General features: G+C 32.2%; 1 protein-coding gene across 1 annotated transcript; it reads right to left on the bottom strand.

Annotated features, from left to right (window-relative positions):
* Nucleotides 1-7339: 7339 nt before the first annotated feature.
* Nucleotides 7340-10050, bottom strand: LOC107839631 (dormancy-associated protein homolog 3). The gene is made up of 3 exons (XM_016683204.2): nt 9798-10050; nt 9170-9331; nt 7340-7761 (listed from the first exon to the last, which is right to left on the bottom strand). The coding sequence occupies exons 1-3, from the start codon at nt 9910-9912 to the stop codon at nt 7652-7654; spliced, it is 387 nt and encodes a 128-aa protein (XP_016538690.2). The 5' UTR covers nt 9913-10050; the 3' UTR covers nt 7340-7651.
* Between the last annotated feature and the right edge of the window lie 8783 nt (nt 10051-18833).

Here is an 18833-nt window from a genome sequence, read left to right as displayed (position 1 = left end):
AAATCACAACTACACATTTATACTTTGTGGGGTCCTATGACCTGTCAAAATTATTTTAAAGCGAAATTATTATTCCTCGAAAACTGACAATCAGTCATTTGGAATGTGGTATGATGCACGCGCTGACAGTCTTTTTACACGTAGTTTTTAAATTTAAAATTAATTTTTATTTACTTTATTCTTCATTTTTATCACTTTTCATCATTTTTTCACCATTACTTTTCATCTCTTTTCCTTTTCAAACTTCAATAATTTTTCGATGAACTTGAAATGAAAAATAATGGACAACACCAAATTTGAAATTTTCAATGATTTTGTAGTCGGAAATAATAAACAACATCAAATTTGAAATTTCCGACAACCTTGAAGTGGGAAACAATGAATAATATCATTATTAAATTTCCGACGATCCTAAATCCGAAAACAACGAACAATACCAATTTCAAATTTTTCCACAACCTTGAAGCAGAATACAATTAACAATACCGAATTTAAAATTTTTGATGACCTTAAAATCGAAAACAATAGAGAAATTTTAAAATTTTTGACGACCTTGAAGTCGGAAACAATGGGCAATACTCATTTTAAAATTTACAATGACCTTGAAGTCAGAAAGAATAGACAATATCGATTTTAAAAATTCCGACGATCTTGAAGTCGAAAATAATAAACGACATTGAATTTAAAATTTCCGACAACCTTGAAGTGAGAAACAATGAACAATATCAATTATTAAATTTTCGATGACCTTAAAGTCGGAAACAATAGAGAATTTTAAAATTTACAACGACCTTAAAGTCGGAAATAATGGACAATATCGATTTTGAAATTTCCGACGAGTTTAAGTTGAAAATAAGGAACAATATCCATTTTGAAAATTTCGACAAATTTGAATCAGAACCAATCGATTTTGTGCTTGGAGATGAGGAAGATGATAAATTAATCTTGGATGTCGTTGATGAGTTCTTGAATTTTTTTGTTTGTGAGAAAGAAGAAGAAGAAAGAAAATGAATAAAGAAAAAGAATAATTATAAATGAACAAAGAAAATAAAGAAATATCAAAAATAATTTTTTAATAAATAATTTACATTTTCACTCTCTTTAAAGAGAGTGAAACACACTCTCTCGCCATGTCAGCTTTCGGAGGGTAATAATTTCACTTTAAAATAGTTCAGGGGGTCATAGGACCCACGCAAAGTATAGGTGTGTAGTTAAGATTTGGGGTAAAGGTCGGGGGCATTTGATCATTTTCTCATTATTTTTTCATGGAAAAACTTTTAATGTTCAATTCATATTTTTAAAATTTAGTAATATTTATTTAAAATTATGGGATTTCTTAATAAAACACTTATTTTTTTTATATAACTGTGATATCTGAGTCAATTTGCGTGCATTTAGACTAATTTCATGGCATATCTGTCACCTCCCACTAGCAACAGGTACTAGATATTTCTATCCATCGAAACTAGAACATATGAAAAGAAATCACCAAGATTCTGTTATTCTAACTGAGTGTTTTCTTTTCAAGTATAATCTAGATTAAATATAAGTTATTTAGAAATTACACTGTGTTATCAAATTATTATGTCATTGACAAGTGACAACCCAATAGCTCAATCTTTGCTAAGAAAATAGTAATTGATTTATTCAGTCTGCAGATAATATCATGATAAAACTTCAGTGCAAGAGTTGTATATGATGTAGTTTATACTAGTGATTTGTTAGTTAATTGTATTTTCAAAGTCAATGTCTTTTTAGTCAAGCTTTGAAATTTCCACTTTATTTACATACACGGTCTGTAATTTAAAACATCAATCTAATTTAATAAATTAAATGAATTTTGTTTTCAACTTTAACTTTGATAATATTAAAAAGAGCTTTTACTTGAGGACAATTTCTCATTTTATTTGTTTATCTTAGTATATAACTAATCCTTGAATTTTTAGAGTTCGTTGGTTTCGTCGTCGGATGGAATAGCAATTTCATAAAATAAAATATAGAATTATTTTATATGACATTTGATTAGTAGAATAAAAATATTATGCACTAAAATGATTCAATAGATATTCTATATAGAATGTAGCATAACTAATCTCATAAAATGTAGCATAATTAATCTCATAAAATGTTTCGATCTCAAGGAATATCCTTATTCATTCCCTTCCACATATCAAATGAACCCTTATACCACAACTAGAGATGTAAGAGTATATCAAGATCTCAAGAAATTTATATCTGTATATTCCAGAGTAGAAATAAAAAATACAACAACATGAAATATAAAATAATAATCAATTTGTTATAAATGTATTTACATTATAGTGAATGTCCATCAAGATCTACTTTGATATTTATTAGAATCAAGCATTCCCCTATAAGTAGAGGGGTTTTGTTCATTGTATTTACATTCATATAATCTCTCATCCCTCAAGAGAAGAAATAAGAATCACTCTCTCTATTCTCTCTACTCTTCTTCTTTATTCTTTCTTGTTTTATAACACGTTATCAGCACGAGCTTCAGCCTACGGACTAGATGGAGAAAATCTTTCACTAGTAAATCAGCATGAGACTCTGCCAAACAAGGTGAGATTGAGATTATAAATCTGAAGGATTTCAAGGTTAGTAATTCTTTATGTTATCTTTCTTTTGCTACTACTAATATAATTATTATTGGATTTGAGGAAAAATAAATGGTTTGGAACCATTTATATTTTAAATTTATTCTTCAATAACAATATTATCAAAAAGGATGATAATATGTTGGGTTCAAGTCCTATCTATCCATGCCTAAGATGCCTTTATATGAATAAGATGTTTAGTTTGAATCTCAATACACCATATTGATGATATTATGATGGCTAAGACAAAATAATGGGTATTTGATGAAAAGTCATGAAATTCGACCCATTGAATATGTTCCATTCCATGAAGTGAATGTGGTAGCAATATATGATAAGTCTGAAATATGACAACTTACTTCAATCTTGAGGTGTATGTGGTAGCAGTGCATAATATGTCTGAAAGAAGACAAGTGATTGAATGCACGAATATATGCGTGGAGGGACAATATGATAATGATTATCAAAAGTGATAATATTTTCACACGCTTATATGATTATTAGATATGCTAGAGAAAAATTATCTACATTATATGTATGCCTCGATTTGCTTCTGAAGTAGCAAAATCTTGAAAGAGGTTATAAGCTATCATAATTTGATAGACTTAAGGCACGATTATATTCCATTCCTAGAAAATGAAAAACTTATTAATGCAAACGTGCACTTGATTGTGATTGTATCACAACTCACCTCCGGAAGAGGTTGAATAATTTTGAAATCTACTTCTGAAGTAGTAAATCTGAAATTTATTAATGTAATAGTAAATCTGAAATTTACTAAAGAAAAAGTACATGCCATGATAAACTTAGAGTTTACTAGAATAAAAGTTCATAAATTGATATTAATGATTGTGACATCTCGAAGATGTGCATGTATTGAAGAACTAGAAGTCTTTTCAAGAATTATTTATGTCGTTTGTTCTCATGACAAGTTAGTTGGACCAACTAATTTTGGGCTTGGATCCCTTCAAATCTGAAAATTATAAAAGGTGAATAAGGGTCCGTTCACCTATCATGTGATATGTTGAAAAGATGCATCAATAAGATGATCACATGTACATTCATGGTCAACCTACGTTTGACATTCATAAAGTTACTTGTTCAATATAAATTGAGCATAATTTTCAGACTGTGTAATCAAGATAATTTATCTTGATGATGATGGTTTAGCATTGAATGTCTTCGATAAATATCTAAACTATTGTTAATGAGAACAAAACTTAATGTATTGGTCTGAAATATGATATATTGCAATAGCATTTGTATGCATTAAACCAATAAATTATGATTATTTCTTCCCTCTCAATTGGTTCAAGGCCGGGAACCAATTATTCCATCTAATAATTTTGATGTGCGTATACGATTAATAAATATACCATGATGCACAATGATGGATTTCTCAAAGAAGTAGAGGATGTATGTTAGTTTTCCTGACATAAGGGGGAGATTAAAAGCGCTATGAAATATGTTAGGAATTATCACCATATCCTCATCTAAAAAATAATTCAAGTCAAATGTTGAAAGCATCTCATATTAAGCACAAGTGCTCTTATTTTGTGTTCCTAAAGGACAAAGTCTATACATGCGTGAAGCATGGTAGACTGATCGATTTCAAATGAAACAGTCCTTCAAAAATAAGGAGCAAATAATCATAATAAGAAGGTAATGAGCTCTTGAAGAGCCTACGATATACCACTTCATGAAACCTTATGAGAGGTTCATGTACCTGAAAATAATGAAGTGATGAGATCTCAAAATGTTATGTCACATTGTGAACCTATACAAAATGATATATCATTAATATCTTTGACACAATATTGGCGCAATATTGCGAAAGATTACGAGAATCTGAATTCTACGTTTATTTAAGCATGCTGACATAGAAACATTTATCAAGTGACATGAAAGGATGCATTTTGATAAGCGTAAAATTTATTTGATTTGCAGTCCAGACACTTAAAGATGTCATTCATGAAATGTTGAATATTGTCACTTGACAAAACTTATGTGAAAACTTTTAAGGATTCAAATGGCTTGAAGCATATAAAAGTTTCTGAGAAACTTATTTATAATCCTTATATTGTATAAGCTTATTGCTTGAACATCATTGGAACTCTTGGAGAGTTTTTAAAGCAATAGATTATTTGCTGAAATTCAAAATATATCGAATTGGATTGGTTATGAGGTATCATATCTTAGTGCAATTGATGAACTCATGTACCTTGCAAATACTACAAGCCTATAGCCTTTTCAGTCAATTTGTTAGCAAGGTATATTTCTGCTCCTACTATGAGACATCAAAATGGGATAAAACACATGAGCTTGTTTTATTCTAAAGATTGCAGTTCCGATCTTATTGATCATGCTGATGTTGGGTATTTATCTGACCCACATAAAACTCAGTTTTAAATAGGCTATGTGTTCATATGTGGTGGTACTGCCATATCTTGGAGATATACAAAGCAGTCTATCGTAGCCACTTAATCGAATCATGCTGAGATAATAGATATTCATGAAGCAAACCGTGAATGTGTATGGTTGAGTTCCATGATACATCTCATTCGAGAAAAATGTGGTGTGAAATATGACAATCTACCCACAATTTTATACAGAGATAATTCAGCATACATAGCACATCTTAAGGGAGGATTCATAAATGGAGATAGAACGAAGCACATTTTGCCAAAGCTTTTCTACATACATGAGCTACAAAAGAATGATGATATTAATGTGCAACAGATTCGTTTAACTGATAATGTGACTGATTTATTCACCAAATCTTCTCCAATTACAACTTTCAAGAAGATGCTGCATAAGATCGAGATGCAAAGGTCAAGGATGTTCTCATTAGGGGGAGTTAATACACGATGTACTCTTTTTCCCTTATGAGGTTTTGTCCTACTGGGTTTCCCTGGTAAGGTTTTTAATGAGACAACCAAAATGCGTATTATTAGAGATGTGTACTCTTTTTCCTTCACTAGATTTTTTTTCTACTGATTTTTTTCTAGTAAGGTTTTAATGAGGCGCATTATCTACCAATTAGACATTCAAGGGGGAGTGTTATAAATGTATTTACATTATAGTAAATGGCTATCAACATCTATCAAATCTACTTTGATATTTATTAGGATTTGAAGCATCCGTCTTTTACTCAGACTGGGAGTAAATTTTTCCTATAAATAGAGGAGTTTATTCATTGTATTTACAATCATATAATCTCTCATCCCTCAAGAAAATAAGAATCACTCTCTCTATTCTCTCTACTTTTCTTCTTTATTTTTTCTTGTTTTATGATACATTTTTTATATTTAAATCATTTTCATAATCCAAATAACCCAAGATTTTCAAAATCTATCGGGTCCAAAGTCAAAAGTCACTTGTCATCTAATTTGGTCACTGGAAAATGGTATCCTTAGAAGTACTCATTTTGTTGTATCCAAGTCAATCATTCATATACCCATCATCTATTGGGTGATTTATAAAAAATTAAAAATAGTTCTCAAGGTCGTGCATAATGTTGAACTTTTGATCTGGCTTGTTCATGAAAAGAATTTCAAATTTAACAATTTATTTTTTTACTCAAAGCTTCTGAAAGAAGTCTATCAAAAACAGTTTCTCTACCTCATCTAAGGTAGTGGTATAATCTGTATACACATTACCTTCTCAAGACTCACTTTTTGAGAATACACCCGATATGTTGTTGTTGTTATCCTTTTTACTCAAAAACATCTAGGAAATATAATAAGTGTAGATCTAAAATACTTCAAAATCACTTATTTTCAAGATCATTGTGTTTGATTCCTCTTGTTTATTTACTCATACCATGTTATTTCAAAATCATTATAAGCATAAAATAAGAAGATCCCTCTTAGTATGACACCTCTTAGCTGGATCAAGTCGTAAAGTACGTAACAACAAAAAGTGATCGATGGCATATGTTTAATAATGAAACTAGATTAACGCAAAAAAAAAAAAAAAAAAAAAAAGGAAAAAAAAAAAAAAAAAAACCGGCATCTTATTTGCTATTTTGATGGAGACATGCTTTGCATGAATAAAAAAAAGACAGTGTGAGTCATTCACATATTTGTTCTGATGAATATCCTCAAAAAAGTACCCAATTCAACTGATAGACAAAAATGCCGACTTAAGAAATATACCGCATAATCGTAATGTCAACGCTATGGTATTTCGAGGTGTAATAATAGGATAACGAACAACACATTTGACATTTGTAACCACATTTCAAATATTAGCCATCTAGTATCATTCTGTTTGATCAGAAAACGAGCAACAGAATTAGTTCTAATAACAGAAACCTAAGGGTAGAATAGAAATGACAAATACTTTAGCAATTTCTATAAATAGCCTTTTCTCGTTCTTTAAAGTTCAAATCAATTTTTCCATCTCTTCCTCTCTTTTCTTTTTCTGTTCATTACGCCAGATCCAGATATTGGATAACCGGTTAGCGTCACAGGTCAATTTGGCAATTCATAGTCTTTTGTTTCCGTAAGAAACGGGCAACTTATCAAAAACTAACATCAGCTTAATTGAGGGTTCACAAAAGTCCTCATATATCTCCCAATTCATTTGCGTCCGCTTCTTTCTCTCATCACCCATGAGCTCCTAGTTAGACGACTAAAGTTTAGGCAACTTTTTCCCCCTTTTCGCTATCATGCAAGACCCATCCTAATTGTACGTTTGATTAAAGACGAAATAAAATATGAAGCGAAAGGTCAAACTATTAAACATTAATACAGGGAAAACAAAGTAACATTAAAGGAAACCTCGAGATACAAGGCAGAATACATGACGAATACTCAGACGCTTACATCTTATGCTAGACCTTCGTCACAACATCCGCAAGATGAAGAACTACTAACACTATTTACAAAATTTTAAGCACACTCCACACCACTAGCCACAAGTCCACACAAAACAACATTCTCAACCAGGAACACGTAGAGGATGTTGACTAGCTACATTCAGCCGCCTCGAGAGGGGTAACAAAAAAAAAAGGAAAACCCGACTATATCTCACAGGTCGTAAGGAGGACGAGGGCTTCTGGGTCCAACCCCACTGGCATTCTCGTACGCAAATGACGCTGATCGCCGGCGGAACCGAAATGCTTCTTTTCCAGCTGAACCTGATAGCCATCATCACACATCAAATAATTAGTCGGACTATACAGAGTGCTCTGACATGCAACCAGTTGTAAATCAGACGATGGAAAGTCTAATACTCCTATCTTATTAATGCAAAAGATCAGTTCTTGGATCCAAGTAATAAATTAAAGCTTATATTCATGAGCCACAGTTTAACTAGATTCTTCCGGTTCTCAAAATTTATCTGCAATCATGCATTATAACACTTCGCTATACGAATTAATCTAAAATTAAACTTGAGCAGCACCAGTGTCTTTACGTGATAATTCACTTCTCCTACGTTAATGGATTACTATCATGATAGGAGTGAATCAACTATGTCTCTACTAAACCTATACGATATGAACTCCAACTTGCATGTGGACTATGGGATTCAGCATTATTCCATGTAAGATTTGCATACCTCACTGGTTATAATGTTCATGTTACTGCATAAAGGGGACCTCGAGATTGTATCTCGACCTCACTTGGCTAATCAATAAAATAATATTATTTTAACAAAACAATAAGATCAATCACACTTCTCCGGCATAAACTATGAAATCGATGCTAGTAGAAGGAAAAGTACCATCTCAAAACTCAATGGTTGTAGTATTTATCTAGCTGGATCAGGGCAGAGGAAAGGGAGTACTGAAATCAAAGAACATGAAAACTAGCTAATAGAAATAAACTCCCTGTATTCTATTTATCCAAGCAAGTATAAATGATCCGCCTCTATTATTCTATTCCCTCTAGGATTGTGTGTCTATCCCCATAGGTGAATTACTATACTTCTAACAAAACAAAAAGAAGATAACAACTCCAGCATATATTATATTATCCATTCACATACACATCTGAAAGATCAGGATAGGGTTGTCCTTGATATCTAAAATTGATATTTTGACCAAAATGGCAACGTGGGCCGAGTCATGAAACTGGACCACTATCCAAACTGATACATGTAGAGCTAGTTATTCAATTATAGACTAATATGTGTAAGCCAAGCAGCCATGCACAGTGGTAAAGTACGTACAAGTGGAGGTTTGGCTAAACACCACTTTGTCTTTTAAACACATCAATGGACTCTAGAAAAGATATCACTTTCTAAGGGGACATCACTAAATTAAAATAATAGCATCCACCGAATATCTGCATTATTGCCTTACATTATCCACCAAATTGTGTCAACTTATGTGAAATTACACATTTACCCATTGACTTTAAAAATAACCTAAATGAGATTCTTCTAGATCTCTATTTCTCCTCCTTTCCTGGAGGGTACTTTCGGTTAATAATTGGGCAATTATTCTAAAAGTAAGATCCGGCGAAGCAGCTGCCTGCCCGCCGGGAAACAGGTAACATGAATGAGTCAGATTGGAAAACCAATCAAAGAAAGTGGTAGCTTACCGGCAAAAGGAGATACCGGAGGAGTAGTACCGGCGGGAGAAACGGGAGGTGAATCTCTATTCTGACTCCCTGAAGGCTTTACTATCATGATACTTCTCGTCACCTTCATCCCGTCCTCACTTGCTTCTTCAGTGAAGGATCTCGGTGTCGAAACTTCTGATTCTGAAGCAAAAAGCAAATAAATATGCTTCATTAGAGTCGAATAGAATATATTTTCCACAGAGAAAATTGCAGAATCCTCTGATCAATTATGTATCAAAAAATCGCCTTATTCTTCTCTTTTTTGATAAGTTATCATCCAGCTCTTATATATTAAGGAAATTGCTCACTTCACGCTTCTGCAATCAGATTGAGACAGAAATCATCAATTGTCTCATCAGATGCACATATTATAGCCGATTGACCTTTCCTTACTGATCAAATAGATTTCAGATCCTTGAGAAAATAGCATATATCATCGATCTTACGTTATTTAAATGGGCGATAATTCGTAAACGTTCACAGATAACTATAATACGTACGTTATAAGTGATAATTCAGATTTGCTAAACAAATTCTAATAGATATTGCTCATTCATTCGTTAAATAGATCAGCAAACACCGGCGCAAGATAGCAACAAAAGCGTACCCTTGCCGGAATTTGAACGAGGACTAAAGGTAGAATACTTCCGGAGTTTCCCGAGGCCACTATCTGGCCGGGGACCGGCAACGGTGTCATCCCAGAGCTTGTCAAGTAAGCTCATGGCGCAGGTTAGCTAATCGGCTCACGTTTTAAGGGGGGGAGGGGAGAAGAGAGAAAAAGGATGTACGTCCGATGAGATAGAACTTTCTGGTATTGTCCTATGGAGGAGTAAGTGAAGCAATGGAGAGTGTTATTTATTGACGGCTGAAGCGTGACAGGTTTCAGCAGAATTGTGGGATAAGATCGATTAATGGCCGTTGATTTTCATTTTGTAGATCTGAGATGAAATCAACGGTTTGATTTAAGAGCACGTATATAGAGATAAGATCGACGTGACAAAGCCGGCGTCTTTCTACCTTTGGCTTTTAGCCACGTGGCAAATGAACATTGAGTTGATCAGGAATGTCACGTGATCGGTCGTTATCCCTTATGAAATGTCGGATATGCCCTTGACTTTATCCAGATAATTGTCATCTGGGTTACGGGTACTGCATTTTCTGAGATTTGACCCGGAAATGTTCTGGATAAGTCGTTAATTTTTATCATTGAATTGTATTGTATGTCATTGACTCATATACTTTTGTTTTTTATTTGATCAAAGATTTTTTTAAAAATTCAATTATTTATATTTATAAGATAAAGAATAAAATTGTGTTCATATCTTTCTCGTCTCATTTATGAATTTACCGTAAATGATTGTTATTAATCCTTAATATTATATAAGATTTTTGTTAAAAAATTAAAATTTAAAAGATAAAATTAAAATTGTGTGCAGATCTTTCTCATCTTATTTCTAATATATGAAATTATGATGAATGGTTGTTGTTGATTGATGATGTTATATAAAATTTTTGAAAAAATTAAATTTTTATAAGATCAAATTAAAATTGTATGCATATCTTTCTCATATTATTTCTCATTTATAAAATTACGATGAATGGTTGTTGTTGATTGATGATGTTATATAAAATTTTCGAAAAAATTTAACATTTATAAGATAAGATTAAAATTGTGTGCATACATTTTTCATCTCTTTTCTCATTTATGAAATTACGATGAATGGTTATTGTTGATTGATAATATCATACAAGATTTTGAAAAAATTTAACTTTTATAAGATATGAGTAAAATAGTGACATTCTGCTCATTTCATTTAGGAAATTAGCATGAATGGTTGTTATTAATTCTTAATGATATAGTATAAGATTTTTGTAACTTTTTTGACGTTTATAAGATAACATTAAGATTGTTTTAATATCTTACTTATTTCATTTCTCATTTATGAAATTACGATGATAAGTGGTTGTTATTGATTATTGATGATATATAAATTTTTGAAAGATTTTAACTTTTATAAGATGAGAATAAGATTGTGACATACAACTCATCTCATTTATGAAATTACAATGGGTAGTTTAGGTAATTGTTGTTGATTGTTGATGTTATGTAAGCTATTTTTATTAGGCATTTGTCAATGAATATAATTCAAAATATTTTGAAATGCATTTTCACTTTATTCTGGAATACTTGTTTGACGATAAATATTTCAAAATACGTATTCACAATATTTAGATTTTTTAAAAACACCTCAAGAAGTGTTTTTACTATTTTTGGATCACTTTTTGTATTTTTTAATGAAAAAAATATTTTTTATTTTCATAAAATAAATCAATTTTCATAAAGCTCTAAATTTTTTAAATTTAGTTTTGCATTTTATATTTTTTTAACTTCAAAAACATCTCATTTTCAATATATTATAGACAAACTCAACTACAATTGTATTTTTAACTTTAAAATATTAAATAAAGTGGATATATTTTTTATTTTTATAGCCAAACGAATTCTTAGGTGTGTTTCACACTCCTTTTTTATCCCTGAAAAAGTTGAACCTTATAAATTTAGAAGCTATATTTAGTTACTCATTAAATTGAATTCTATTTTTGTGTTTACTGACTACCTTGATAGAGAATTCACATGATTACGGAAAAGAATATTTTTTAACTTTTTGTTGAAGTTGTTTTGAAGAAAAGAAAACCTCCCACATCGAAAATATACTTTGGTTGGAAGGAGGTTGAGAGTTATAAATAAACCCCCACTTCCTTCATTGTTGATATATACAAAAATATTCTTTTCCTTATTTACTATTAAAGAGGTTTAGAGATAATTCTGTTGGAGATCTCTTTGAGAATAGTATTTTAGGAAGTGAGGGTGTGTGAGAAAAATATTATGTATTATATGGTGTAATAATTTTTATATAGTGAATATTTTTCTGGGAGACGCGTGATTTTTCTCCAATTGGGGAGTTTTTCACGTTAAATCTTTGTGTTGTTATTCTCTTTAATTTCTCTGTTATTTTCTGCTTGAAAGCGGTCCGGAAGGGGCAGGAAAAATAGTTCATTTTTCCCAACAAGTGGTATCAGAGGCTTCGGTGTGGAATAATTCTTTTAAAATTTTAGTATGCTCTGTGGTTGCAGCTTTGTCTGATCTTCCACATCAGAAAAAAATTCTGAATTAGAATTATTGTTCTCAAGCAGAAGTTTCGTTCCAGTGGAGTAGCAAGTGGAGTCTAATTCCGGTGGAGTTTGCTATTCTGGTGGAGTTACTTTGGGGTACTCGTATACTTATATATTGGGTAATAGTGGGAATAAGTACAATCTAAAGAGGTTCTGGCTAAGGAAAGACTTGATACTTAAGTGTATCCCTTATGATCCACCTCTCTTTCCTGAGAACTAATTTAGTGGGTACTTTACATTACTATTGTCCATTTATTAGTACTGATAAATAAGATGGGGACAAAATTTGAGATTGAGAAATTTGATGGAAGAATTAATTTTGGCTTGTGGCAAGTGCAAGTCAAGGATGTGTTAATCCAATCTGGATTACACAAGGCACTGAAAGAGAGACTAACTAGCGGAAAAGGTGATAAGGATTCAGAAAAATCTGAAAGCAGTAAAGACTCAAAAAAATTTAGAATTAATGATGAAGAATGGGAAGAGCTAGACATGAAAGCGGCAAGTCAAATTCGCTTGTGTTTAGCTAAAAATGTTCTTGCTAATGTGATTGGATTGTCTACAACAAAAGAGTTGTGGGAGCAACTTGAAGAATTGTACCAAACCAAAAGTATTTCAAATAGGTTATATTTGAAGGAGCAATTTCATAAATTGCAAATGGATGAAGGTACAACTATTTTTGATCATTTGAGTGTCTTGAATGAGATTGTTTCTGAATTGGAATCTATTGGAGTGAAAAATGATGAGGAAGACATGGCACTTCGACTCATCTGGTTTCTTTCATTTTCCTACAAGCACATACAACCCATTTTAATGGATGGAAAGGAGACTGTGATTTCCTCAGAAGTGACAAGCAAATTGACTTCTGAGGAAAAAAATTGAAGAATGGAGATGAAAAATGTCTAGAAGATTCAGCTCTTGTTGTTAAAGGAAAATGGAAGCAAAACTTCAAGAAGAAGGGCATCTGCTGGAATTATAAATAAGCGGGACATGTTAAAAATAATTGTCCAAATAATGGGGCTAGTTCGGCTGAAAACTCCAAAGAAAATGCTGCCAATGTTGTCTCCCTAGAACCGTGGGATGATATTTCTTTGTAAGAAAGATGAAAATCCTCACGGCATGAATGCTATCTTTAGAATTACCATAGAAGAAGATGTTTAATTGGTAGCTGGTCCACAAGTTTGCACATAGGCATTGGTTGATACGTGATGCAAGGTGTGTGGTGGAAAGGATGTCGATGGCTAATGAACTCTCAAAGAAATCAACAAGAGAGTTGCACCATAAGTTATTAGCAAATTTTTCGACATGTGCCAAAAATGAAATTCTTGAAATTAGGAAGTGATTTCAAGTGAAAATTCTTAGATTGATTTTTCAATCTGAGTGGATGTACTCTTTATGGTGGGGGTATGATAGTTCTTGAATTTAGAATTATGACTGTCAGTAGCAGACAATGTGAAAGTTGCAGTTACCTATGATTGGCCGAGTTTGGAGTCAGGTGGAGAACTGATTTTGTTATGTGTAGCTGGACAACTATAAAGGGCCAACAGATTGCATTTTCTTCTCTTCAAAAGGTGGAGATTTGTTGAAGTTGTTTTGAAGAAAAGAAAACCTCCCACATCGGAAATTTATTTTGGTTGGGAGGAGGTTGAGAGTTATAAATAAACCTCCACCTCTTTCATTGTTGATACACACAAAAATATTCTTTTCCTTGTTTATTATTAAAGAGGTTTAGAGATAATTCTTGTGTATTATATGGTGTAATAATTTCCATATAGTGAATATTTTTCTGGGAGACACGTGGTTTTTCTCCAATTGGAGAGTTTTTCACGTTAAATCTTTGTGTTGTTATTCTCTTTGCTTGAAAGCAGTCCGAAAGGGGCGAAAAAAATAGTCTATTTTTCCCAACACTTTTTACATTTACTCATTGAATTGAGTTCTATTTTTGTGTTTGTCATTGACGATCTTCTTTTCTTTACTAGCCACTCCATAATTCTTACCAATCTAAAACTAGACAATAACTTGTGACGAATAAAGTACTTAATTTGTAGTAATTTATTAAATCACTTACTGAGTTTTAATTTGTAAAAGGTTAACAAAATTTCTATTTCACTGTATAAATAAACCACTCTAGAAGAATTATTCAAAATAATCGCGCAGCCCACTTATGTGCTTCTACATATTTTATTAATTCTTCCACCCTTTATTTGAAAAAAGCCATAACGAGGAATTATCTAGGGGAGGCTGAAGAAAATATCTACGTAAGCCCAACAAGCACATGATCATTTGGGCACTGAATTTGGTATATCAACATATAAAATGACCATTATTGTTATAATTTTTATTTTTTTTTGTAAAATAAAAACAACATTATGTACGCCGTCTTTTTCTATAAGGTGAGTGACTAAGTGTTGATGTTAACCAAAGTAATATTCTACCAGTATACCTACTTATCTGTCTAAAAATAATTCTGAATAATGCCATAGTGTGTAGGTCCTTTTGGGGCCAAGCCATTTCAAAAGCTTAGAAAGGTGAAGATGCACTCCTTTATTCTAATGAAAATCCATACCTAATCACCTTTTGTTTTATATATAAGTTATACATGTGTGTTTTTGATAATTAGGCAAGTGGGTGCTTTACCTTTTGTCATAAGCAAACGACCTTTCAAGTTATGGTTCAAATTCTATCTTGTTGGGGACTTTAATTTGTGGGTACTAGTTATGGTTCAAATTCTATCTTGTTGGGGCCTTTAATTTGTGGGCACTGATCAAGTATGTGAGCTCCACCAAAGTTATTGGCTCTCACTACTTTTAAGTTTGGTTATATTTTCGTATCATAATATTTCGCAAGTTATGTCAGAACCTAATTTTAGTTTCTAAAAAATTTATGTTCGCTGGACCATAAATTTGATTGCTATAAAGCAAAAATTAAAGATCAACCTATTTGAAGAAAAAAAGGTGCAATTTTCTAATTTTATGGTTCAACATTTCGTTATCTTCTTTGAATATCTCTGGTTATCACTTGGCTAATGTCGCCTGATTCACAAGAAGTATTGCTAAAAGAAGACACCTTTTTTCAAAATAAAAATAACGGTGAAAACAAATTAGTTTATGTTTACATATCTTCATTATTGTATCTAGTATCCATTATTTCTTTTCAATATATGCATCAAATAATTTAATTTATGAAGCATTAGATAAATAAGAGATAATTACCTCGATTTTTTTTGCCTTTACTAACCACTTTACTGACCATTTGAAAAAACCTTTTACACGCATATTTTAAATTTATCAATTTGTTTTATCTTCTGATTTTCTATCATTCACAGAGGAAGAATGGTTATGTTTGATGTAATAAGATATTTCATGATTATAATAATGTGATTTACATGATTAATATAATCTCCCTATTGATTCCACTTCGCTTTGCATGGTTTTAGCGAATGCATGTAGTCGTTCAGCAACGTTCTTTTTTGTTGGTTCATCTTTAACCTTTTTTTTTTTCACCCGTCCCCAGGAGCTCTGCACCTCTTTTGTTTTTTTGTGACTCGAACTCACAATTTTCGGATTGAAAGTGAGGGTTACTTATCATCCGTGCTAAATGTTCATATTTTCCCTTCGAACCCGGGTTGTTGATGCGGAAATGCACACTTTTGACCACTGGACTATACTTCTCTAGCTTGTTAAGGGTGTGCAACAACATATATATATATAACCATAAATATCTATATTTAACCTATATACTCGAAAAAAATTTCCGACGAAGGGTGTTCATCTGACCACCCTTCGTCGGCTGTGGCTCTGCCACTGCAATGATCGGTTTTTCTATCTCGTATTCAATTTTTTTCCATCAATATATGTATCGAATAACTTTGTTCATCGAGCCTTTGATAGATAAGAGATAATTACCTCATCCCATTTTTCTCTACTAAACCACTCCATTGACCATTTGAAAACTTTTTACACGCACATTATGAATTTAATTTCTAAACGTGTTTTTTCTTCTTACTTTCTCTATCATTTGCGAAGGAAGAATCATTATGTTTGATGCAGTAGGATCTTTCATGATTATAAACATGATTAATATAATCTCCCTATGGATTCCACTTCACTTATCACTGTGATCTGCCCATTTAGTTCATTGTTCGACTCCACTTATTTACGTACTTTATTTCATTAATTAAAATCAAATGCTCTATGCAATTGGATCCGACTTGTCAATGATTTTTCATCATGTCCAAGGGGCATTAATCATGAACCACAAAGTTTATAGCAATACAACAATATCTCAACCACTTTGACATTTAAAAGACCCCTGAACCACAAGGATCTTGTGACCACAACGCTCAACGTACTATACCTAATTGTGATTTGGACAACTCTTAATATTCAAGACTTGACTTTTGAGGGCACTGATAAGTTTGTCTTCCATATAACACTATAAGTTATGGCCATTATCAACTTAGGTACTATGTCATGCTCATGGATCTTTAGATTCCACTTCAAGTTTGTGCATAAAGATCCCCTATGCACCCCACCCAAGCTCTTTAGCCTATGGATTCTTGATATTTTTGTCTTGGCTAGTAGCTGCAAGTTCACTTAATTAAAGGAGGATTCAAAATTTGAAGTTTATATGTTCTTATATTATATTGGTTGCAAATTAATAAACCATTGAATGTGCAATTGAATATTTATAAGTAGTTGCCAGATTTCTAACACATGTATTGGACAAAAATTATTAATTTTATGTGAACCTGAAAATGATACACTCTACATCTGCCCCCAAACATGTTATTAGGCATTAATTTAATAAGTAGAAAACTTATTTGCTCATTTTTTCTCCACTTTGTGTCGGGTACTTACATTGGAGTCCGATTAAATCTGGATTCGCGTCGGAAAGTCTCACATTGGGGGAAAACGCTCTCTAACAAACGCAACACCATCCCCGAAGACTCGAACCTAAAACCTCTGATTAAAAATAAAGAAGTACTTACCGTCCCACCACAACCGTTGTTAATAAACTTACTTGTTCATTGATTCTATAAGTTGAAAAGGAAGTATGTGTCGAGTTGATGTTAATATATTTAAGTTGTATTCGAACATGAATTTCAGCTAAGAAAATAAGTATGTAGACATTAAAAGATTCAAGAGTCAAAGAATATTATCTCACTTGAAATACGTTTCAAACTAGTGATTCGATATTGATTACCAGTAGTTAAAAAGTGGAGTATCTGTAAATATTGAGATTCATTCTTAAAAAATTGAACTAATATTTTAAGCTTAATTAAACACATATCATAGAATGCTCTAATTATTGGCACTAAATTCAACCACTCACCATTGGCTATCCTAAAAGTTTGTTAACATTAAACAGCTAGCCTTGATTTTATATTTATCCCTTGTTGTATTTTGAAGGGGATGGGAAGTAGGAAGAAATTGTCCTTCCCATACAAGGCTTTAGCAATTGACAACCTACCAATAGACAAGCACATGGTGGATCAAAGACAGACAAGATGAGAAAATTAGGATAAGATATTATCATATTATTACGCATAATTATGTCTAATCATATTGAGTGCTACCTGAAGAAGACAATTCTACCCCATCTCCCATCCCCACCATTCTTTTGTTTTTTCTAATAATTTGAAACCATGCCAATAAAGAAATAACTTCTTTTTTTTTTTTTTTTTTCCAATAACAAATAATCATATGGCTGAGGTGACAAAATTAGTGCATAAGAAATCATAACCAGTCCGCCCCGTTCAAATTTGTCTGATTATTGATCCATTTCAATCCATCAATATTAGGGTTGATATCTAGCCTAAATTGAGTAATAAAAAATATTATTAAAATGTGTATAGACATAATGGACGGGTTGGATGTTCACCAAATTTATAGCCTATTTCAAGTCAAATGACTTTTGAACGAATTAACAACTCATTCATTCGACACCTATAGCCTACGGTACATATATAGCAAAGATTGTAAGATTTCGTGGAACCATGAAACTCCGATTAATATGCTTCCCTGCTTTTTAAAGTTGTTTGAAACATTTCTCTGCACAAATTAGTTTTGGAATATTACTAGCTAACAAAAAGGTAGGATAACTTTGTCAGTCTATCTGGCTTAACATGTGGAAGTATACTGACCCACTTCTGTTTAATTTCATGTACCAAACGCAAAATTAATGTTTCGAGTCATCCGTAACTAGAAGCAGAGCTTTCAATAGAGACGGGCTCAACCCAATCTAACCAAGCTCCTATGAGCCTGCTCCATAGACTTTGGGCCTAGCGGTATAAGATAGTTTGGGCCACATCCCAGCCCTAGGAAATATTGTCCGAATTAGCAATTTTTCTAAAAAGATAAGTTCCCACAGCATTTGCTTCTAATGAGTATCAGAAACTTTGTTTTGCTCCCTGAACACATGTGTCAACGTTGTGATTCTCAATCCTTGCAGGTACTTCGTAGTGATGTTA

Source organism: Capsicum annuum, chromosome 8, assembly GCF_002878395.1.
Source record: "Capsicum annuum cultivar UCD-10X-F1 chromosome 8, UCD10Xv1.1, whole genome shotgun sequence".
Taxonomy (NCBI): domain Eukaryota; kingdom Viridiplantae; phylum Streptophyta; class Magnoliopsida; order Solanales; family Solanaceae; genus Capsicum; species Capsicum annuum.
This window is presented reverse-complemented; position numbering and strand designations above follow the sequence as displayed.

Excerpts from the sequence above, each read along its gene's own strand:
- LOC107839631 (XM_016683204.2), bottom strand. The coding sequence starts at position 9,912 with ATGAGCTTACTTGACAAGCTCTGGGATGACACCGTTGCCGGTCCCCGG. Across the intron at positions 9,332-9,797 it reads TCGTTCAAATTCCGGCAAGG|AATCAGAAGTTTCGACACCG; the intron begins GTACGCTTTTGT and ends TTTTTGCTTCAG. Across the intron at positions 7,762-9,169 it reads TCCGGTATCTCCTTTTGCCG|GTTCAGCTGGAAAAGAAGCA; the intron begins GTAAGCTACCAC and ends GATGGCTATCAG.